Source organism: Berghia stephanieae, chromosome 1, assembly GCF_034508935.2.
Source record: "Berghia stephanieae isolate SIO BIC M18660-M18661 chromosome 1, UCSD_Bste_1.3, whole genome shotgun sequence".
Lineage (NCBI taxonomy): Eukaryota > Metazoa > Mollusca > Gastropoda > Nudibranchia > Aeolidiidae > Berghia > Berghia stephanieae.
The window spans coordinates 38000873-38025978 of record NC_088360.1 but is presented as its reverse complement, the minus strand read 5'-3'; the positions used below and the strand labels follow the sequence as shown (position 1 = coordinate 38025978).

General features: G+C 35.6%; 2 protein-coding genes across 2 annotated transcripts in view; one reads left to right on the top strand and one right to left on the bottom strand.

The window, feature by feature from the left end:
• Positions 1-2951, top strand: part of LOC144963909 (uncharacterized) — a 43014-nt gene extending 40063 nt beyond the window's left edge. The window contains exon 3 of the mRNA XM_078897858.1: positions 2659-2951. Within this exon, the coding sequence (XP_078753984.1) occupies positions 2659-2875 (217 nt within the window). The 3' untranslated portion in view covers positions 2876-2951. The remainder of the gene's footprint in view (positions 1-2658) is intronic.
• Positions 1-24694, bottom strand: part of LOC144973890 (follicle-stimulating hormone receptor-like) — a 102980-nt gene extending 78286 nt beyond the window's left edge. Inside the window, exon 1 of the mRNA XM_078916777.1 lies at positions 23609-24694. Coding sequence (XP_078772903.1) covers positions 23609-23883 — 275 coding nt within the window. The 5' untranslated portion in view covers positions 23884-24694. The remainder of the gene's footprint in view (positions 1-23608) is intronic.
• Between the last annotated feature and the right edge of the window lie 412 nt (positions 24695-25106).

Here is a 25106-nt window from a genome sequence, read left to right as displayed (position 1 = left end):
TTAATAAAAAGCGTTTTTGTCAGAGTCAGAAGACAGTAACCACGACGTGCTCAAAATTAAATGGGAACAGAGTTGAAGATTCTAAGAACCTATCACTAATGTGCAGTGCCAACATGCATATATATATATATATATATATATATATATATATATATATATATATATATATATATATATATATATATATATTCACACACACATATATATTCATATAATGCAGCAGTTTGGCAAAATTGCAGTAATTTATACTTATAGACGAGGTTTTATTTTGCATAACAGGACATCAGTATCGCACATTTTTAAAAAACGTAAGCATTTATATAGAGCAATATCCACTAAACGTGCTCAAAGCGCTTTACAAGGGGTCCCTATCCAACAGCAACACTTAAACATGTATAACGAAATATGACATTTGTCAGGCGATAGTATATTTTCCCCCGACAAAGACAACGCTGTTAACGGCCAGTTACTCCATTTATACCTGAGTACGATAAGAGAATATGAGTAAAGGACATTTTCCAAGGACTCGACCTAGCGCTGCTCAGATCGGAACTCGAACTCTAGACCTTCGAATCCAAAAGGCGAGTGTCATACCACAAGAACACATAAATGCACATTTAATTTTACAATGATAGAAGTACCTAACAGTGATGTATCACCAGTCCAAATCTCAATGTTTGCACATTTGCACTCCATATGAACATACAGGCTAATTGCGTACAAGTTTATTGCATGTAAGAGCAAACTTGTACATTTTTATAGCAAAAAGACCCAATTAAAACTGATGTTTGTAGTAGTTTTCGTATCGTAAATCCATCATATATTACTTGCTGCACTTTTAGATGGTACACGTCTCATCACTGAATACTGTCTTTAAGACCTAAACGTAGCAGACAACTACTCAATCACTTTTGTTTAGAGTTTCTAAGACCTGATGACAACAAGAGATGACGTGAAAAGGAAAGTGCCAGAAGACAATAGAGAATGATTTTATTTTTTTTCCGCGGCGGTGATGGGGGTTTGAACCCGCGACCTTACTGGTACGACAACTCCGCCTGGCAGAGGAGAGCATGACTCTACCGTATTATATATCCACGAGCCTTGGGATCGTGGATAGCTCATACGGTAGAGTCACGCTATACCCGGCCAGGCGGAGTTGTCGTACCAGTAAGGCCGCGGGTTCAAACCCCCATCACCGCCGCGAAAAAAAATAATTATTCTTTATTGTCTTCTGGCACTTTCCTACTCTCTTCATCTCTTGCTGTTATCAACGTAAGTGCCTGCTCCACTCACTTTTCTGAATTAAAAAGAAGACCTGATGCTGATTTTAATCAGGGAGTCTAGTAGTAAACTACTTTTTGAGGTATCGGGATCCCACTAATAGGTTTCAACAGTCGTGACGTCACTTCCCTCGTAATGACGCATAGTAACTTAGTAGCTGGTTCTAAACTATCGGAACAATGGCGGACGCCCTTATGAAATACTTCTCCGACGATCTTAAAAGTGTATCCAGAAGAGTAAAACATTATAAATCTGATCATGTTTTGACTTTTCTACAGCCTGATCGCATGTGTTCACATGATATGTGAAAAAGTTCTAGCCGGCATGAAGAATAAAAAGTACCAATTTTCTTTGTTTGCAACCAAGCTGCTCGTTGCTGGGCGGACATTAAACTATTGAATCCAATTGGTCAGTGTCAGGCTATCAGTTTGCGATGGCTACGGTCAGGCTCTTAGTTAACGATGGCTACGCTCCTTGTCGTGTACACTATTTACTTTTTTATTTCCTATCGCCTGGTGAATATTATTCACTCTCCGTGAACGTATCACCGATGGTCAAACTTTTCTCCTCTTCCCCCCCCCCCTCCCCGGATTGTTTTATTTATCATTCTTTCTATCACTCTCCCTTTTCTTCTCTCTAGCTTCCTTCCTTTATTCCTCTTCCTCTCAAAATGATTGGTTGAGATTTGTCTTGGAGACAAACACTGACTAAAATCACAAGACCAAGTTAGTGACCTATTCATTCCGCGTCTAAGCCTTGAATGGCTAACATATATAGCTTTATGACTACGAGAAGAAGAAATAAAAACACAAAAATAAAAATTCTTCATTATGCCAACGCAATCAACAACTCTATAAGAGTTATAATTAGACTGGGTTAGATGCAATAAATATTGATGTGCTATTTTACAAAATTATTAATGGTTATTACATTTTATAATCCAAGTGCTGTGAGATGTGTGTGATATCTTACTTTCATTTTGTGCTTTATATCATGTGATTCACGATGGACAAATTGATACCTTTCGTCTTTGCAGTCGCAAGACGGGTCTCGGCTGTTATAATAATATTGATACATATAATAATATGATAATAATAATAATGTTAACAATTATGATAGTATTAATACTTATAATAATCATGATAATTAGAATAATAATAAGCCCTTATATAGTGCATCTCACCCATCACCGGATAGAGGCCGCTGAGCGCAATATATGATTCTAAAATACTTTGTAAATACACATAGTATTGGAACAGATTCCTCTTGGGCGAAAAATCTACAACCCTGTTCTATTGGCTGAGTCCATAAAACTCGCCGTCAGCATTTCGACAAGCTTTTATGGCCCTGAATTAACTTGTCCACATATTTTTTCAGCCCTTTTTTCAGGATGTATATCCTTATAGACTCCATAAAGGTTCTTATAGATCCCTACTGTCTTCCTACAAACATCTGCAACGTTATCAACACCTCGTTATCCAGTCAACACCAAGTTGTTGTATGGAGTGAGCATTTGTTTTGGTTTACCCCGTCGACCACTGAGCGAGGCGATACTGGGAAAGACGCCTGCCGACTACATAACACCAACACCTAGGACAGAGATAAGGAACTGAACCACCAAGACCACTCTAACCACAGGGGCCATGATGACAAAACCCTTTTTATTCTTTTTTTTTGGGTACATATTTGATCCTTGATTTTTATTTACATAAAATCTCAAAACATATTTTCACCTTAGCGTTAGTCATTGAGAGTTCTCCTTTTTTGGGGCGGGATCAAAATTTAATCTGAGTACTATTGTATTGGTTTCGCGACAAACATTACATGATATTCCCTAAAAGTTGAATGGATTGACCTTATTGTTTAAGACGTCTGTAATATGTCAAATGACCGATTTAAATAATGCCTTGAGGAAAAACTGCCACAGCATGATATCTTTCAGGGATTGTGGGAGGAGAATGGATGACATGATAATATACCAACAGATTCCATTGGCTTGAGATCTCAAGTGTTCTAAGTAACATCAAGCTCGGAAATCGTTATTATTTATTTATGAATGGGAGGTCATCATGACACGGAGGATGGAAAATGGAGTTTCAATGTTTTGATTCTGATTGGTAATTCTAAAAATTGTTATAATATTACCAACATTTGTTCATCCATTGAAAACGGAAAAAAAGAATGAATAACTAGATACTTAATCCAATCTATATAGGGCGTATATGTGAATCATTATTATGTTATATGAACTTTGCATTTTATATTTCTATTAATTGATGATGTGCATTAATCATACAGGATGACTCGCGTAACTTAATAAAGGCCATGTACAATTACAAAGTTGTTTGATAGCAACAATTATACGTCGGTCTCCATTGAGCGAACAAAACGTATAAGATAATATACGATCAACTCCGTAAAAATCAAAATAATAAGCTTTCTGTAACACCCAAATAGTAGAGACCTGTAGGACTGTGAAGAATCAGTGAATAAATCCCGGGTCAACCGAGTACAAGCAGCGAATCGTAGGAGTCGGCAACTTGCATCCCGGATCAAAAGTATTCATGAATACTTTTGATTCTGCCAGAATTATTTTAGTAAATGGACCAAGATCTAATATTTTTATATTTGAAGGGAGCAATAATCCAAAAGATTCTAAGATAATCGTAATTATTTAGAAGAACAAAATCACCATAAAGAATCTTGGCTACAATTGTCACAGTAAAGGTTGTTCACAATTATCTTATTAAATTTTATTTTATTAAGAACTGAATTCATCTCACTCCAGTTATATTTCGGTAGGCTTAGATAAACTTTACCTTCTAATATTAGATCGTCTTTCCTTTTATAGCCTTCCCTCGAATTAATTTCTAATTAGTGAATACTTTTCGTTCTACATTCTGTCACGTAGCCACTTATTATAAAAGCTGATAGGTCTAACATTTGACACTCACTTCTTTTCACAATCTATGCCGGACGGCCAGTCGCTCTATTCCTTCTATATACTGGAAGATTTTTATCTTTTGGGACTTTGTAGATATTATATCTACACCATTAAGACGCCGGAGCTTTTAACTTTGATTGTATAATCTTCAAGGATCAAACCCGAGCCCGCTGTCAAAGGATTACATATTAACCCCTTACCAATTGCCTGGAAGTGGAATTTTACGAGTCCGATCCTGTTATCAGAGGAATAGATCATCCAAGCCCATCAACTGCCTGGAAACGTAAACTTACGAACCTGACATATTATCATAAGTTACGTAAAATATTCATATCTCTATTTGTAACTGCCACGATCACTGTTTATCTCTTTTAATTAAATTTCATCATTATTTTTATTTCATTGTAAACAAATCGTTAATTGTTTTTCATTTATAGTAACTAGTAAATTCTGGGGCCTCATTCTACATATATCTTTATGCATAGTCGAGTAGCCCTTTACTCACTTGAGACCATGACATTTTGGAGGGGACACATATAAAGAATTGAATTTATTTAGTTACATATATCTATTTCATCTAACTTTAAAGTTTAAATTGTAAAACTCTTAATTGCCCCACTTGATCATATTTTAATTGAACTCCCTATTTACAGGATTAATTTTTTTTTCTCTTTTTCATTTCTTCATTTAAATGGAATAGCAATTTATCCATTCATTCTTTCATTCAAATTGAATAGCATTTTATTGATTCATTCCTTCATTCATTTATTCATTTATAAATTATTCATTCATTCATTGTTCATTCATTTATTTATTCATTCATTCATTCATCCATTCATTCGTTTATTCACTCATTTATCCAATCATTCATACATTAATTCCTCCCTTCATTCTTTCATTCATACATTATCCATTCATTCATTCATCTATTCACTCAGTTTTTCATTCATTCATTCATTCCTTGTCCACTTTGTTATTACATCACTCATTTCATTTTTGTTGTTTGCCTCATTCATGAATTGTTTTCAATATGTTTACATTCCATAACGATTCATTCACCTGTCATCCAATCACTCAGGGTTGTGAACACATTTTGTAACTATTGTAAATCTTACGATATTTTATTGTTTTGTATTTCAGACATCACTGTTTAACACTCTTCAATGCCTAATTACAATTGTTGAACAACCATTGAACAAGAGAGAGGTCCCAGCCACGAACTGAGTTGGTAAATATATCCTTCATTATTCTCTTTTACATGAGTTGGGCATCACATAGTAACTATAGACATCGTGATTTGTTTTGCATAGTGATTTGTTTTAAATGCATTTTTGGCATATTACTGTTACCGAAAACCACTTATATATTATGTTCTGAAAAGTGAGTCTTTAAAAACTAAATAATAATAAAAGGAGTCTACTAGCCGTCGTGTTATATTTAGTGATAGATAACTTGGGATTATTTTGGCATCCTATTATTGTTATCACACTCTAGTATATTAGCGTCATTGCGAATAATTGTACACAAACTAACGACGAGTCACACACATTGGTGATACATTTTTCGTAGTAACATAGTTTAGAGTACACGCGATTGACACATTGTTATTGACTCAAGTCATAATAACTACGCATTGTATTGACACATTGCTTTATAAGATATAACGATAAAAGGCATCAAATTCAACATACATAATAAGTTGAAATAAGAGAGAGAGATTTCTAAAAATAGAACAGTTCATTCCAGTAAGTGTAAATAAATAAAACAGTCAGTAACAGTATCCTGTCAATATAATATATATAAAATATCGTAACTAATTTATTGCAACATGGAAGCATATAAAAGATACTTAAGTCTCGCAAAGGACTTAGAAATACCCCAGGAAAGAATATTTTCATGGTGCGAAGAGAAAGTAAAAGAAGAAAAAGAACATGAAGAAAGAATTCGTAGAGAAGAAAATGAAGAAAGAATTCGTAGAGAAGAAAATGAAGAAAGAATTCGTAGAGAAGAAAATGAAGAAAGAATTCGTAGAGAAGAAAATGAAGAAAGAATTCGTAGAGAAGAAAAAGAACATGAAGAAAGAATTCGTAGAGAAGAAAAAGAACATGAAGAAAGAATACGTAGAGAAGAACGAGAAGAAAGAGTCCAAGAAAGGGAACTAAAAAGACAAATAGCTTTAGCAGAAGAAGAAACCAAAAGGACCCAAATGATGCTGGAAATTGAAAAAACAAAAACCGGTCATGAAAGAAAACATAATAATAGTGATGAATTTTTCGTGAAACTTCCACGCATGCCAACATACGATGAACGCTCAGACTGCCTAGAATCCTTCTTACACCGATTCGAAGTTCAGGCTAAAGGTTATCGTTGGCCAGAAAGCAAATGGGCCACAGCCTTGATTAACTGCTTATCTGGAGAACCGCTAAAAGTTTTCTATACCTTAACAACTGAAGATGCAGATGACTATGGAAAAATTAAAGACGCTCTACTAAAAAGATTTAGATTAACGGAAGATGGTTACCAGGAAAGGTTTCACACTGCAAAACCGGAAAGTGGAGAAGACTTTAATACATTCGTGAACCGAATTACTCAATTTCTAAATCGGTGGCTTGAGTTGGCAAACGTAAAACAAGACGACTTTGCAGGCCTTTACTATCTCACGCTGAAGAATCGAATCTATCAAGCTTGCAACCCAGATTTAGTTGCATTCTTTAAAGAGAGAAAGCCAGAAAACTTGGAAAAATTAAAAATCTACGCAGAAAACTTTAACAGCGCACATCCATTGACACCCCTTAGCAGAACATTGAAGGAACCATACTACGCTGCCGCTGCTCAGAGTCCAGGTACACCTAAAGTTCAGTACTCAAATAGAACGAGCCGATCAATCACTCGGAACACGCAAGTGAAACAAGATGATCATAGTAACAAACCATGGAACAAACAGTTCAATAGAGACCATAGCCGACCCTATCAAAACAAAACAAGAAATAGCACTGACAATAATACTGAGTATAAGAAAACCAATAAACCTATAATTAAATGTCAATATTGTGGAATGAAAGGCCACACAGCAGACAAATGTTACAAAATCGTGGGATATCCAAAAGAAACTGCAAATGCATCACTCCAAACAAGTGTAAACAATCAGACACGAGTAATGTCAGGAGAAAATATAAATGTGTATTGCGTGAAAGGTATGTCACTTTTAACACAAACTCACAAATCAGGATCGCTATTTTTTGTGAAGGCAAAGCTAATGGAACTGATTGCAAAATATTGGGAGACACAGGATGCAGTACAGTAGGAATAAAAGCATCTTTGATCAATGACGAAGACAAAACTGGAAAAACGGTACAATGCATCACATTCAGTGGCACAGTCGAAACCTTTGAAACAGCTAATGTGTACATAGAAACCCCATACTATACAGGAATAGTGGAATGCTGTATACTTCCCAACCCCGTCGCTGATGTTATTGTTGGCAATATAAAAGGTCTTAAAGACAACCCAACAGATGTAAAAGAATGGTCATTAACCCAAGAAACAGCTTGTCTAGCAGAAACAAGAAAGATGACTAAGACAACAGAGAAGCCAATGACTATTTCTCTAGAACCACAACAATTTGACAGGAACAGGCTCATTGAAGAACAGAAAAAGGACCCGACTTTAACTTCATATTTCAATATCGCAAACAAAGGGACGAAATCAAAAGTTGAATACATCATTGAAAAAGATATTCTGTTCAGGTTACATAGGAAAAGAAACAAAATAGTTAAACAACTGGTCACGCCGAGTATTTACAGAAACAAAATCCTTGGAATAGCGCACGATTCAATAACTTCTGGACATCTTGGGAGCTCTTCCACATTGAAGAGAATATCCGAGAATTTCACATGGCCTGGAATTACTAAAGACGTCCGAGAATATGTGAAATCTTGTGACACATGCCAAAGAAGAGTCGCAAAAGGCAGAATACCGAGATTGCCATTAGAGACAACCCCAGTTATTGAAAAAGTTTTTCAAAAAGTTGCAATTGACATTATAGGCCCTTTAACAAAATCAGATAGAAACCATACACACATACTAACACTAGTCGATTACGCAACCAGGTGGCCAGAAGCGATAGCATTAAAATCAACTACATCGGATCACATAGCTGAAGCATTGATGACAATTTTTACTAGAATAGGCATACCAAATGAGATACTGTCGGACAATGGACCCCAATTTACATCACATATGATGCATGAAACCATGAAACTCATGGGAATCCAACACTCATTCACAACTCCCTACCACCCCCAAGCAAATGGTCTTTGTGAAAGATTTAATGGCACTCTAAAGAATATGTTAAGAAAAGTGTCAGCAGAAAAACCAGATGATTGGGACAGATACTTACCAGCAATCCTATTTGCATATAGAGAAATACCCCAAGAATCTACAGGCTACTCCCCATTTGAGTTGATGTATGGACGATCACCTCGCGGCCCGATCAATATAGTAGCCGACATTTGTAAAGGGAATGAGGAGGACAATAACGAAATTATGTTTGCTTACGAATATGTAAGAAACCTGAAAGACAGAATAGAGGACACGTGTAAGCTAGCACAGGAATCCGTCACTAAAAAAGCAGAGAAATACAAGGAATACTCCGATCGAAAAAGCAAGTCAAGAAAATTTGAGATTGGTGACAAAGTACTAATACTCTTACCCGATGACTCGAGTAAACTTTTAGCTACATGGAAAGGACCATTCAAAATAACAGCAGTAAAATCTAATGTTAATTACGAGATTAAAATTAACAACACAACAAAGACATTCCATGCAAATATGCTAAAAAAATATTTTGATAGAGACACAGTGTCGCAACCTATGTTTACTAATATCGAAGCTTCAAATGCAGGATTAATCATACCGTTGGTCATGGGACACAGACACCCGAGACAGAAAAACAAACAAAAATCGCACAATTGCAACCACCTAAGACAAAAAAAGAAGTACGCAAAGTACTTGGGCTCCTAAATTTTTACAGGAAATACATTTACAACTTCGCGCACATCGCGACACCGCTAACAAATCTGACAAAGAATGGGTCACCGAACAAAATTGTTTGGACAGAAGCGTGTCAGAATAGCTTTAACCAATTAAAGGCATTACTCTGTTCAGAACCAATTCTTAAATTACCCGACATGTCAAAAGAATTTGTTGTAAGAACTGACGCGTCTGATAAGGGCATCGCAGGTGTACTATTACAGGAGCATGAGGGAACTCTAATGCCTTGCTTATATGCAAGCAGAAAATTATTGGACAGAGAATCACGATACTCTGTAATAGAGCGTGAAGGACTGGCCATCGTCTTTGCTTTAAAGACATTCAGCAGATATCTACTGCTAAAAGAGTTTGTGGTCGAAACGGACCATAAACCACTCACGTACATAAGAAATAACAAAATGAATAATAGTAGAGTACTAAGGTGGAGTCTATTTTTGCAAAATTACACTTTCAGTATCTCTCACATACCAGGCTGTGAAAATATTCACGCCGACCTACTTTCTCGATTAGTGTAATGACGTGAGAAGGGTATAACTTAACCTCTCATGCATACTGTTAGTTACCTCGAAAATTATGCCAAATCAGAACGCACAATTTCGATAATTTTATTTGTAAACATGATGACCCAACTTAATGTAACATTGAGTATTGTTTGGATATATATACCATACCCATTCATGATTTGGGAAATCTTCTCTTTACTATTATTGTTATGAATTTTCACTCATTTATGATTAATAATTGAAATGTCAATATTCCATTTACATTTTCATTCATTTCATGCAGTAAATTACCTTCATATCATCGACTTAAATCATGCTTCATTGCCATCACTATTGTTTATCACAATGATTTGTAATCACATTGCCATCATGTTGTTCATCACAATGATTTGTAATCACAATCTTTCATTGTTATTGTCACCCATTCATATACCTACGTTAATATAAACATTTCCATGTCTAGTTAATAAATAATTTAATTGTAGCACAAATCATAACAATGGATTAATGCGAGAGTATCATGATAGTAAATTTACTTCCGTTTGTAAAATCTATCTTTCCCATAATGGTTAAAGAGTATATTTTAAACGTGGGTGGGGGGTGTCACAGTAAAGGTTGTTCACAATTATCTTATTAAATTTTATTTTATTAAGAACTGAATTCATCTCACTCCAGTTATATTTCGGTAGGCTTAGATAAACTTTACCTTCTAATATTAGATCGTCTTTCCTTTTATAGCATTCCCTCGAATTAATTTCTAATTAGTGAATACTTTTCGTTCTACATTCTGTCACGTAGCCACTTATTATAAAAGCTGATAGGTCTAACATTTGACACTCACTTCTTTTCACAATCTATGCCGGACGGCCAGTCGCTCTATTCCTTCTATATACTGGAAGATTTTTATCTTTTGGGACTTTGTAGATATTATATCTACACCATTAAGACGCCGGAGCTTTTAACTTTGATTGTATAATCTTCAAGGATCAAACCCGAGCCCGCTGTCAAAGGATTACATATTAACCCTTACCAATTGCCTGGAAGTGGAATTTTACGAGTCCGATCCTGTTATCAGAGGAATAGATCATCCAAGCCCATCAACTGCCTGGAAACGTAAACTTACGAACCTGACATATTATCATAAGTTACGTAAAATATTCATATCTCTATTTGTAACTGCCACGATCACTGTTTATCTCTTTTAATTAAATTTCATCATTATTTTTATTTCATTGTAAACAAATCGTTAATTGTTTTTCATTTATAGTAACTAGTAAATTCTGGGGCCTCATTCTACATATATCTTTATGCATAGTCGAGTAGCTCTTTACTCACTTGAGACCATGACAACAATAATCATTTTATAAAAGTAAAATATCACAATTAATATCTAAGAAAACATCATGTACAACATTTTGGTCTCCTCGATGGAATGTCAAACGCCAATCTGACATAAATCGAGGTAAAAAAGATTGATCTTTCTTATCTCGTGGCCTCCATGTGTAATGCTTGAATATCACAGACCCGGCGTTTGTTGTCGTCCGACTGATGTCAAATTTATGGTAAAAGTTACGTTGGGTTGTAAGATTATTCCGTCTTTCAGTCTTGTTAAAACAAAAAGTTTTCCACTGATTTATGTACTAATTTTCAAAACGCTTTCTCTTAAAAAGTCAGAGGAAAAATTTGATTTTGAGAATTGTTTGCCTCATTTTCTCTTTTTTTTTTCAGAAGTATTCATGAAAACGAGTAGATGCGGGCAACTTACTAAAGTATTCATCCGTGTAGCCGGCAACTAAAATCTCGCGAGAAATCGCAGCTCTAGGGACTGGTTCTGGGACCATTCCTGTTGCCTAAATATCCGACAGGAAACGGTGGTTCAGGAATGACTGGAAATAGGCATTTTATCGCGTTGACATAACTTTAGTACCACAACAACTGTATTTTGACACAAAGATGAATTTATGAGCTTCCGATTTACAAGCAAAAAGACGATTGTTGAGTATTTTGCATAAATCTTTTCCTTATACGATATTATTGCATCCAAACAACTAACGCTGTCAGTTTGAGGGAGTGGCAGAATGAGGGTTGACCTGACGGATATGAAACCGGTAGGGTAATTATTTATGACGATCGTGCTATATTATTTGCTGAATACAATGCAAGAAAAAAATTATACGTTAATAATAGAAGTCATAATAAATAACATCCTGAATATTAAATGTCTAAGCAAAACAGAGATGTATAATAACAGATTCTCCGCTTTTCTATTTAATTTATTTGAATATCTGACGTATCCATCCATCTATTCGTCCAACCATCCATTTATCCAACGAAATTGACGTCACTCAGCTCTTTGTTATTGTTTTAGACATAAATTATAATGATTAGTTCTCACTAAATTCTATGGTCTATATAAACGTTCATGGTTACATTTAGTTTTATGTGTTGGTACGTTATATCCGGCTGGCGGATGTTGTGAATATTTTAACGAAGCGCATAGCATCAATTTATACATGACAATGAGGTTTTTGTTCGGGATATACATCAATCTCGATCACTTCGCGTGTGAAACGAGTGCTCTACCAACTGAGCTATGGGGACCTCCATGACAGACTTAAAAGGACAAATTATGTCCAAAAGTGATGGCCTACTTTTACTAAACAATTATTTTACATAACTTTGGCCATAAATGTTAATTTCCAATTTCAAACAGTCACAATGTTTGCCAACTTATAAAGAAGTCAGAGCTTTGTGACTTCTTTGATGTCAAATCAAAACATGGGTTTTCTTGAAAAAAACAAACAAACCCTGAGATGTACTGTCTAATTACAAACAAATTTGTTTTTATTCAATATCTGTTTATATATAATATGATATTGTCATTTTTATGTATTGTTTATCTTCAGATATATACGGAATCAAACCATTAGAGACCTGTGAAAATTTGATAATTATTTTTGCATCTGACTGAGGAAAGATCACGTCAACAACGTGTTAAAGATAACTCGAGGGCAGGGGATTGCCCCTACAAAAACATTTGAAAAAGTACTTTTTACACAGAAGACTCGTAAACATTGCTCGAATTGGATTTTCTCACCAGTTTTTATTTTGCTAGGATTATTTATTGTATTGATTGTCGCAATTTATGTTTTTTGCCTTGGGCAACACGACCAGAAATACCAAGTTTACAGTTGCCGGGCAAGTAAGATACGAATGGTTTGTTTGTAAACATCTATGCAGTTATCATCATCTGAATCCGTCATAAATCCATCGTCATCATCATCACATTCACCACAATCGCAAGAAATACAACAACCACCGCCACAACAACCACCACCACCGTCATCATCATCATCATCATCATCATTATCATCATCATCATCATCATCATCATCATCATCATCATCATCGTCGTCGTCATCATCATCATCATCGTCATCATCATCATCATTCTTCATCATCACCACCGCCACCCCGCTCCCACTACCACCACCACCACCACTACAACCACCATCATCATCATCATGATCATCATTATCGTCATCGCTGTCGTCATTGTAACCATAATCATGATTGTTCCGGTAGTCGTGGTCATAATTATTATCTTCGCATGGGAACAGATGATAAATTTGTTATTCACCGGTAAATTAGAAAGAAAAAAAATTTAAAAACTAAATAGTTAAAAACGATATTGTTAAAAAACCTCTACACAATGTGATTCAATGTAAGTTATTCCTCTTTGGTGGCACGTCCACACAAAGTCTACACCGCCGTTTAATGAGTTTTCTATGTAGGAAGGCGTGATTCTTTACATATTGCCATTTTAGTGGGGTTTTTTTGTTGAGTATGTTTTTCCAGCATTCAATACCCAACAGATGTTTATTCTGCTGTATCTGTTATCAAATATAATTAAATTTTTAATTAATTAATTAAAAATATAGATCTTTTATATCAATGCGAGGGATAGGATATTTAACTACATGAGGATTGAAAGCAGTAGTGACGTGCGCAAGAGCTTAACTTTTCACCATTGCACAAAACAGGCACAATCCAAAATGCCAAGGTTCTTTTAAGGCCCGTAAGGTACTGACAGCGTTCCCAATTCTTAGCCTCATACCGGGTCTCGCAGTCACGAGTTTATGCTAATCCCATCTCGTTTTTCCAAGCACCATTCGAATATGGAATTTCCTACCCGAAAATATCAGAAGCATTAATAGTCACATGGAGTTCGACCGAAAGATAGATAAAGCTAAATGAAGGCTTAGGCATGTCCATCTGTCCTCACCTCACTCACAGTCATAATTATCTTCGGCTGCATGGAATTGCGACTTAGATGACTAAAGTTGAAGTTGAAGATACTTTAGACCAGAATATAAGAAAAATGAAATTTCGGAAGTTCTCACTGGACTCAAAGCTCTGATATTTAAATTCCTTAGACATAACTCTATGTAACGTGACCACTAATTTCTTATCTCATGCCTATCCTAAACATACTAAGTCTGGAGATTTATTCTAATTAAGCGTAAATAGTCTTTTGTGAGGTGATCTAGAGAGGCAACAATTTACCCTTAAATTTAAATTCTCATTGCTGCAGACATTTTCTAATAGTGTATCAACAAAGTTGTTTATTGCAATATCAGTAATTCGCATTGATTGGCCCTCATGTTATACTCTATGGCATTATCAACGATTCATTTTCGATAAAATATGTAGTTACGATCTTTATAAATGAAACTACAGAAGTGTGGACAATCACAATGCGATGCCATTTTTGTAACCGTGACAAACAAGCTGCTAATGAACTATAGAAGATAAGATCATTCTCATATCGACAAGAATCCTGATTAAGTGTAGCCAGTTTTCTCTGTTTTGTGGTAGATATTCACCCATAACAAAGCTATTACAATACGTTATCATTATGTATGACTAGAAGAAATATATAGACGTCCAGATAGATTTCACACCATAACATAATGTGGTGTACTTTTTATCAAGAATATCTGCGCAGTTGGTCCTTCCAACTCCAAATATCGGGCAGCCTATGTGGCGTCATGTAATTCGTCTGTGCGGCCATCACAAAGTGCGATATTCGATTACCGATAAAGGCTGCTGTTTGAGATATTTTCTGTCTTGTCTATCTCTTTCTGGTAGATATCATACACAACTTTTTCAGATTTTTTTTCTCTTGCACCAATATGCCCTCTCTTCAATCATTTAAACGTGGTACTTCATCGAAATAAGTATTAACTGCAAACTTGCCAACCAAAACTGAAGCAAAATTAAATGCCTTACGTAATGACTAACGCTTTACTACGAAACATTATTTTAATTTTTAATTTTTGGCTTATTTTAATGTTCACGAAACATTGATTCCACCTGTGTCACAAAATCACAAGCTAGGATTATTTTTTAAAATTGATTTTCGATTTAAATACTCGTATGTTCAGTCGTTTTTCTCATGTTCATCATGATTAATCCGCTCCATAATATCATGATATTTGTTTATTACGGATACCGAATTGTCCAGTTTGTGATGATGAATATGCCAGAAATAACTAAAGAAAACTTGAATTAATACCATCTAGCATCTTTCCATAAGAAACTAAGACAAATACAAATCGTGAGCTTTCATATAACTTAGGCAGTATAGTTAGTGAAATGGAAGGTACGGAAGAATATATCAAAACCAGCCATATAATCGGTCCAAAACAATGGCTCACAAATGAGCTGGATAAGTTCTGGATTTGGTAAGGAAGGATGTTTGTGACTCTCAAGGGTCAAATCTACACAATAGACAGGTTTAACATTGGAACCAGATATTCTAGTTGCATTTAAGCAGGTGCTGCTTTCTGAACACCTATTTCTAATGCAACTAAACTTAGAATATCTGGTTCTAATGTTAAACCTGTCTTTTGTGTAGATTTGACCCTTGAGAGTCACAAAAATTCTTACTTTCCAAATCCAGAACTTCATAAACAAATGCCTCAGCAGGATTTTGAAATCAGATGTCAATATCTCATTTCCAACATAGATTTATGGAAGAGTTTAAACCAATAAACCATTAGCACCCAAATTAGGAAGAGGAAATCGAGATTATAGGTCATTCCTTAAGAAGAACAAGGAGCAACGTCACCCGCCAGTCCCTCGATTGGAACCCCAACGGGGCAAGAAAGGTCGGGTATCCGAAACAGAAATGGAGGTGCTCACAATCTGACGAAATGAAGATGGCAGGTCTTACCTGGGAAACAACAAAGAAGAACTCCAAGGACGGAAGCATATTTTGTCGGACGCTCGTAGAGGCCTTAACTTTCACAGAGAGCGAAGAGGATTACGTCAAGAAAGTCAAGAAGTTTCACACAGTTTATTTGTGAGACATTGTTTTGGACCGGACTTATGCCATGGTGATTTAGATGGTTACATTTTGATAAATTCATACACAAAGGTTTGTATTTTAAGTTGTAATTGATTTTTTTTTTTAATTGAAATTAATATATTTTTCTAAAGAGAAAATAGTATATGTTTTTGATAATTTGAATTAAAGTAAAATTAAAGTAAATTTCTGTTCATTTTAATTTTTAATCCAAATTTCGGTATCTACATCACGTCGTCATAATACCAGACTTGCTGCCATGTCACATTCCCCTCCCACATCTCTCGATGATTTTGCACCTTGGCGATTGCCGTGCTGTATAACTATTGCTTGCTTTTAGAATCAAGCTGTGAATTCTGATCTCGCGTGGCATGACGCCGTGAGTGGTATTGATCAAGCTTTTATCGTGATATTGATGTTTAGACAATAACATATCAAATAGTTTAGAGAGGGTCCATTTTTTCCAAGAAAACGTTTATTTTGAAAAAAGCGCAATTCATTTACACGATTATATCATAACCATTAATGCCTTCGATTTTGAAGTTGTCGACGTTCTGGTAATTTTTGAATCTATTTCCCAGGGTGTGATATTTGATCTCATGCCCAACCTAAAAATTAGAGAATTGGGAAGATTTACAATCGCTTCTTTCCATTTGTCTTATTATCAAGACTTCTAGAAGTCTATTTCTTTGATAAATATCTGACAGATTATATCAATACACTCCAGAAACCAAACTGCGTCGTGCCATTGTCACAATATGAGGAGAGGACTTTTAATACCTGCCAAGTCTCATCCTGGTGGAAAATGAGTTAACACTCTCAAGCAATCTATTGGACACCCATGAAATCATCAGAAAAAAATGAATTTTGAAAATACTCAGGGTATTGTTCTATGAGGCAAACAAGACAAGTAATTTCCTCTTTTTGTCACAAATAAATGACAGCAAAATTGCTGTTTTCTCCGAATGATGAAAATTCATTTTAGCGGCTTTTGAAAGTCTTCCCCTCATATAATAGTATAAGGCTACGAGGTGAATGACAAACTTTATGATTGCGTATGTTATGAACTGAGTTTGAAAAACTGATTACGTTTTTCGGAAATTAATTGCAATTTTAAAAAGTAACTTAAAACTGATGGTTTCTACGCGACTTCATCTGGCAAATCAACTATTTTCTCTCATTCAGCATGCACAACAAACATAGACATGTAAACCAACCCGTGTAATTCATCTCTGGTCATTACCATTTGACCGACGGGTTAACTCTTGTTGTATGTATATTTCCTACTATGCGATGACATGGCTCAATAAAGGCCACTCGGCCCATGGTTATAAGATTATCTACTTTATGATCTAAGCCATGTCTTTTGACCAAGAATCACGTTAAAATCTTTGGAGTTTATTTCAAATGGAGCTTTCTGTGTGGTAAACACGTTTCCAGACCAACGATTTTGGTGTTAGTCGGCCTAAATTTTGCATTGTTCGTTCTTTGAAACCCACTTTAAACAGCATTATATATTTAAGTCGAGCCATTTTATTTTTCTTAAAATGTCACTGAAAGTTTTAAAAAATTATTTCGGAATTCCAGTCATAATGCAGTTTACGAGCGAAAATTATAATGAGACCGGTTTTACGCTGAGACTTAGCTTTGGGTATCGCGGTCTTTTCATTTACTAGAGAAGATCTAAGTCAATGGACATGAAATCGGCCAATGGAAACGTCTTGAATATCACCACACACTATCATCGAAGAATATTTATCTCAAAATCTAAAATATCTAGCACTAGGATTACCTTAAGCTGCTTTATTTTTTGTTTTGTTTAGCAGAAATTTGTTTGTCCATAACAACATCAAAGTGATCAAAATAAAGATATGGCATGGTCTAACGTCTTCGTTCTGGTCCTCTCGTAATCCATGTTTATTTATTATAACACAAGCGAGGATTCATAGAAGAAAGGTTCTATTGTGAAGAATGTGCACAAAAAATAGGCCCAACTGTCCGGAAACCTCTGTGGTCTAATGGTTGCACGTCTGATCGGTAATCAGAAGGTCTGAGGGAAGATTCCGCAATCGAGGAAGACTGTTTTTGGGATGTTTTTTTTTTCTTGTATGTTTCTTTTTTCTGCTTTGTCTGGCGCCGTTTCGTAAACACCTTTTCAGATTCCATTAAAATGAAGGCAAATGTATTCGCTAAGACTACGCATAAAGCAGATCACGTAAAAGGCTACCTGCGTTTATTTGTCTTTTGCCACAATCTGGCAAAGCCCATTTATACGTTGGCCGGAAAATAACTTAAAATATCCATAGATTGTTCTTATTTTAAGTCTCAAGTTTGAGTTCTTTCAACAAGTCATTCCAATCAATCGAGATTTCTAATGAAAACACTATGGCCAAAATCAAAGGTATGTGTTTTGTCAGAGTGACTCATTGTTGACTATCGCTTAAGATTGGTACTGCCTAGTTTTGCTTCCCGCGTCGTGTAAGATCGATCACCCCTGACTTCGTCCTAACATTGTCAATACAAAGACACGCACGGCGGATGTTTGAGTTAGATTTACCCGGCCAGTTCGTCCTTGCCAAAAAGTATAATTTATCTTATTTTTTTACGTAACATTAGCCCATCCATCACCTTTTTTGTCATTGAATTATATAAAAACGTTAAAACTCTGTTTTACTTAAACCGTTTTAAGCACTATTGTTAGTCGTTGGGCATGGTGGACACCTTTGAAATGCGCTAGTTAACTGTTAAGTTTATATCAAAGTAATAGTGATATCCCACTATTAGGGTTACTTAACAACCAAAATCGTAAGTATGCATTTATTTTGTAAAATATGACACTCAAGATTAAGCTTAGTATCATCGTCATCGCACGCGTTGAACATTATGGAAACAATTTTATTATAACAGTCGTGTGTGTTTGAATTGCGCAAACGGGTATTTTTATAATGTTTCTTTTAACCGAATTATATATATATAATATATATATATATATATATATATATATATTTGTTTATATTATCGACACACCTGATATTTTAAAAAATAGCAACAAGCGATCAAGGCATTACGATGCGACAAGATGGAGTTTCTGTCTCTTTCAATAAGACGGCAAATATTGAACATACACTCCCAGAAATGCTTTGGGGTTTGGACAACAATTTGACCAGTGGGCAGTCACGCATAGTAGTTGTTACAAGTTCACTTAAAATGCAAATGACCCCAAGACCAAAAGACGAACTACGAATACTTTTTCTCTCTCTCTGTGAGATGGTTGCCATTTCTGGTGGATCAATGCGGTGCGGAATTGCGTATTTTTAAAACTCACACTCGTAACAAATCGCAATTTTCTTAACCGGTTTGTTGACAGAATACTTTTTAAATTTTGTTTAGAAAAGGTTACTTCGCATATCGACAGATTAAGAATTATCCCTCAAATTATTAAAAGCTTTAAAACATAAGGCTTTAAAGAGTTCTCAGATTTGGGACTTTAATGATAAATTGGGGAGTGGGACGTCATTGGTTTGGAGTAAGAACCAGCCTTGAATGGGTAGACAAGAAGAAGAAAGAAACTAATGTGTATTCTCAAAATAAGCCTGGCAGTAAACAATATACGACAGTAACTATAAACAATGTCCAACAACATTCAATTCCGTATTTTTTGTTTACAAACAGCACAACAAATGCGCTAACATGGACATATTATGTCCTTCTTGGTCTGATTGTGATTGAGAACATATTGGCAAAAAAGATATGCGCGGACTGACAAGATATTTTTAAAATCAAAATAGCCAGAAACTTTTATTTCGTTTATCGATCTATCAAAACAATCTTCAATTTTATCAAAACTCACAAACCCGAAATTCCTAAAAGTGTCCAATTTTAACCTTTTTGACAAGTGAAGGGTCATTTTAAGTGATGGTGTTTGAAGTGTAGGTTATCTGGCCAATTTTTTTTTAATGCTAGGACCCAGTGTGGCAAAATGTCTTTAAAGCACTGGACATAGTAGTCGATTTAAACTACGGTGCCAATTAAAAAGTCTATTTTTAGGTAAAAAATGCTTAGTCTTGCATGTAACAATGCGTGTAGACATAAAATACCTCGTATGCATTCAGAAAAACCCAGCTCGTCACATGCAGTAAAATGAGGCAGCTATAAATCCAGTCTCAATGTTTGATGAATGTTCTAATTGCTACAGGGCATACTAAATGATTCTTTTACATGTTATTGAGTCATTCGAAAAACGAATTGCTTCAACTTACTCATCGTTGGTGTAACTATTTTCTCTTAAGTATTCTTTGAGTTTGGAGGAAAGGAAGAAGTCCATTCGGGCCAGGTCTGGACTATAGGGAGGACAATGTAAGATATCCTGAAATGTAGCCAAGTCAAAGCGTCTTGAATCTTTTGATTTGTGCGGGGCTGTGTCGTTGCCATGGTAGAGAAATGTGTTTTGTCCTGGGCGAATGCGTGATAATCGAGCCCCAGGCTTTACCAGAGTCTCTACGTATCTGGTGTTCACATTAAATAGCTCAGAAAACTCAATGTCGATTATTCATCGACTGTCTCAGAAAACGTTAGCAGCACTTCTTACAACAAACACACATACACACACACGTACACACACACACACACGCGCGCGCTGAGAGAGAGAGAGAGAGAGAGAGAGAGAGAGCGAGAAAGAGAGAGAGAGAGAGAGAGAGAGATAAAAAGAAAATAAATTCTGAAATTTTGGGGACATAGCCAACTCCTAGTGTCTGAATTCCATGAGATGTCTTGTCTTTTCTTTTTTTAAATTTTTAATTTTTGGAAATGGGGGGGGGGGGGCATGATTTCAGCCCAAGAACCTTTAACATCAATACTTATGTATTACACTAGTTCCAACGATATCCCGAAGATTTCTGCAATGTATCGGAACAGGTTCGTCGAAAAACAGTCCATTGTCACCCGATGCTGGGGCATCTGATGAATAGATCACAGAGACGTTGATCATAAAGACTTGCCACTTCTCTATCTTCTGGTTAATGTTCTCGCTGTACTCACATCTACAGAAGTGCGTCATTATAGAAATGTTTTCAAACGTCTCTTAATGTTTATTGAGTAAGTTCGACTTGCACATAGTAGCAGGTCTGAATTATGAGCTTGATTTAAGATTGTTGTAATGGACAATATTTTGCGTTGGTTTGAGAGTATTTCCATTAAACAATAAGCCAATAACAATGTGGGTTATTAGACCTGCAAATGGGTGCACGTCGGGTAAATTCCTTCAGCAATATGAAATTCAAATAATCGCACGCTGTTACGAAATAAAATCATTTTGCGCCATTTTCGCCAACATTTGACAATAACTAACAATACTGTCTTTGTGAATTAAATTGAAGCTAGCATTGACTACTACTGTTATTTGTGACAACTAGTGAAGAATCCGCAATATTTACGAACCGGCACTCATCTTTTTTGATTATTATACTATACTCTCCATTGTGGAAATTAACATAACAAATCGAAATACCATCAAATTAATTTGGCAAAAACGGCGTCCTGATAGCAATTCCCAACGTAAAATGACCGATCATAATGGCCTAGCGAACGTAGATACCGTTTCTAAGTTCTCTCACAAGTGAGAGGACGCAAACATGCTGTCTCATGAGAGCACTAAGACACTATTTAAAAAAGAATTAAATAAAGGACCGATCAGTATGACCCAGCAGATATTTTAGATAACTATTTGAGTCGACCGATGATAGAATTACCCTGTGTTTTAAGAAAGTTTTGAAATTTAATTGTATAACAATGTATAAAAAATAGTTTTGTCATTTTTAGATTTGCCAGTAGCTCTGTGCTCGTTGGCGACAATTTATCGTGGGCTGTACGGAACAATGTTAACCCCCAACACTAATTAAAAAGATAATAGATAACTAGGTATCATGTTTTGGTGTTTTAGCCAATTGTTCATGTATGTGACAAAAAAGGCGCAGGCTGTTTGTATTGATAATACTATTAGAATTTGATGACATCGTTTCAATTGGAAAAGACAATATCGATGTAAGACAAGCCTTTATAGTTAAGTCTCATATAAATGTTTCTTTTGTGTGTATTTTATTGTTTTTATAAATAAAACTCATTTCCACTCCTTGCGTGTGTGTAATTGAATCATTAATTGACCAAATGTGTATAGCTGATAGGGTGCCCCAGGCTGAAGTCTTAAACGATGGAACGGGTAGTCCCACTCAATCACCATGCGACTGTGCTTTTCCTTTCTTTCCGTGGTAGTTAACATTATTTTTATAAATTTCTTTTTGCTGCAAAATTGAATCCTAATTCTGTTTGTGATCAGGCCCCACAGATAAGCAATGGTTATACATCGAAAAGGCGATCGTTCTCTGCCGTTCTCTTCTCGGGGATTATCTTAATCCATAACATCAGTTGAACAGCCAAGATCATTACAGGCTGTCTTGGGTTTACCATTATGTTTTGGATAAATTGGAGAAAGTTACTGCGGCGTCCACTGTAGTGTAAAGCCTACATAACTCACAGATTCAATGATGATAAACATTACAACATAGAAATACTATTTTTCCTTTCGTCAGATCAAATCACCGTTCGTTCTATTATTTGCACTATACGTCTATGTGTTATAACGCGCAAAAGCACCTTTCAATTTAAAAAATCGCATTCTCTAAGTCTAATCTATTGCATCAAACCGACGTGAACATATTTGCAAGCCTGATAACCTGGCGCAATTATAGGCTTATTTTAACATTGTTGTAATGGAGAATATGTTGCGTTGGTTTAGAGTTTTCCATTACAACAATGAGACCATAACAATTTGGGTTATCAGACCTTCAAATAAGTATACGTCGCATTAAACCTAACCGTGTATTTTTCTTTTTAGCTTCGGTAGTGTAGTCAAGTGGCTTGTACATGCAAAAAAGCTGACTGAGGCTCTAGTCTTGACAATTGTATTTTTTCTTGTTGTTATTGATTCGTGGGATAGTCTTGTCTTTATCCAGGGTATCTTACATTGTACAGAAGCGCATGAGAACTGCCCAGACTTTCATTTCATAAAAGTCTCTACTCCCTCCGTGTTATTTAAGGCAAAGATTGCAGAAAGCATTGGCCTTATGATATATAAGTCAAGCGACATTGAGCATGAATACTAACCAAGTTTAATTCAATTCCGATAATGGCTCGAACTCAGCCCAGAAAAATCAAGAACGATTATGAGGATATTAAGGAAATCTAGAAATTAAAGACCATTGCCCAACTTCCCGACTTCGTGATAACCCTGGATTAATGTCAGTTTACACACACACACACACACACACACGCACACACACACCGGCACACACACACACATGAAATGACGATGGTAACTATATCATAACCAATCCAAATTAATGTTACTTGAATTAGATATGTAAATGTTATATTCATCATTAGCAATAAGTTTCTGGTACTCACAATTTTGTAGTGTTGGAAGGAAGTTCTTGAGGCACGTGCGTGACACCTTCTCCGACACATCTGTAGCTGTGGCTATCCCTGGATGCATCAGCAGACGAGGACCAACAGTAGGTGGGGATGGACGGAAGTTGTTGACCTCCAGGGCTCACCGCAAGGTTTTGGCAAAATACGATTTGCTGTGACGTCATGTAAAGTGACGTAACGAAGACAAGTATCGATGGCATGGTGGGATTTTTCATTGTTGACTTTGCAGTGTAAGTGGCAAATTTATACATATTCGTGGTGAACGTTTCCGTCCGTAAATTGAAATTTTAGATCAAACGTACGTTTCTTGAATACTTGATTGACGCCACCTTGCAATGTCAGAAATCTTTTCGAGATCTATTTGAAAAATCAAGACATCCAAATACCTTTTCAAAGTAAAGCATATGGTAAATTTGTAAAACACAGCATATGTTCTTAGATAAGGTGGACAAGATTAACGTTGTCTCATCTAATTGAAAAATCTATTTTTCTTTCCTTACTTGGTTTAAAGTTCGATTATGTTTTTCTATTACGTTCAGTGCCCAGCCTGATAGATTGGAGTTGTGTTGTGATTACTTGTAAATAATATGTTTAGAGCAAATATTATTTCATATTTAACACGATTAAATGTCCTAATTCACATACAATGACTACATCTATATTGTTTGTATTTTTTCGTGACGATTAGTCCAAATCGTTTCATGAATAATTTGTTGACCTACATCCGTCCAGCGTCATTAACAGTGTCACTTTTCCTCAATGCTCATATCTAATATCTCGTATTTAGCCAAAGCCAGTTCAAATCTGCCCAGGTGGTCGAGCAACAAATCCGCTATTCTGGTTTACATACGATAACAATCTTCTGAAGAGAGCATCGCCAACTCATATAAAATTTTCAAAAATAATATTTTATTTTTATGACTTCCTAACCATTACCATTATTTTTTCCAGAATAAAAAAGTGATTCTATGTTATATCGCTCCGTGAGGCATCTTGTCGAGGGGATTATCACATCCGTATATATTTCATCAAAGGATGGACCAATCAATAGATGAACGTGACCTGTTGAAAGAGATAAAGAAAAAAAAGGATATATTTCTTGATAAACAAAGCAGTTGATAAAGTGACTTTTGTACAAAACATTGAGAATAATCGTAATATTTGACCAGATAGATTAAAGTAGTCTTTTGGAACCGCCGTCCCCGCATCGCAATTCACTGATCAAACAATATTTTTCCATGTTTGGCAAGAAACTGTTATTTCTCTAGTCATAAATTACGATGACTCTCTTCTCATACAGTCTTAAACCCGAGGCTTCTAAGAAGACTTGAGCTTAAGGGTTTGACAAGTAGGAGGTCGTCTTAAACTATCACATATTATAAAGAAGTAAAAGTTCCCAGCCAGAATAAAGATTTTTTGTCAATGTAAGTCAGCATAGGAGCGGATTTTTCTACCTTAGTTCTATTGTATAAGA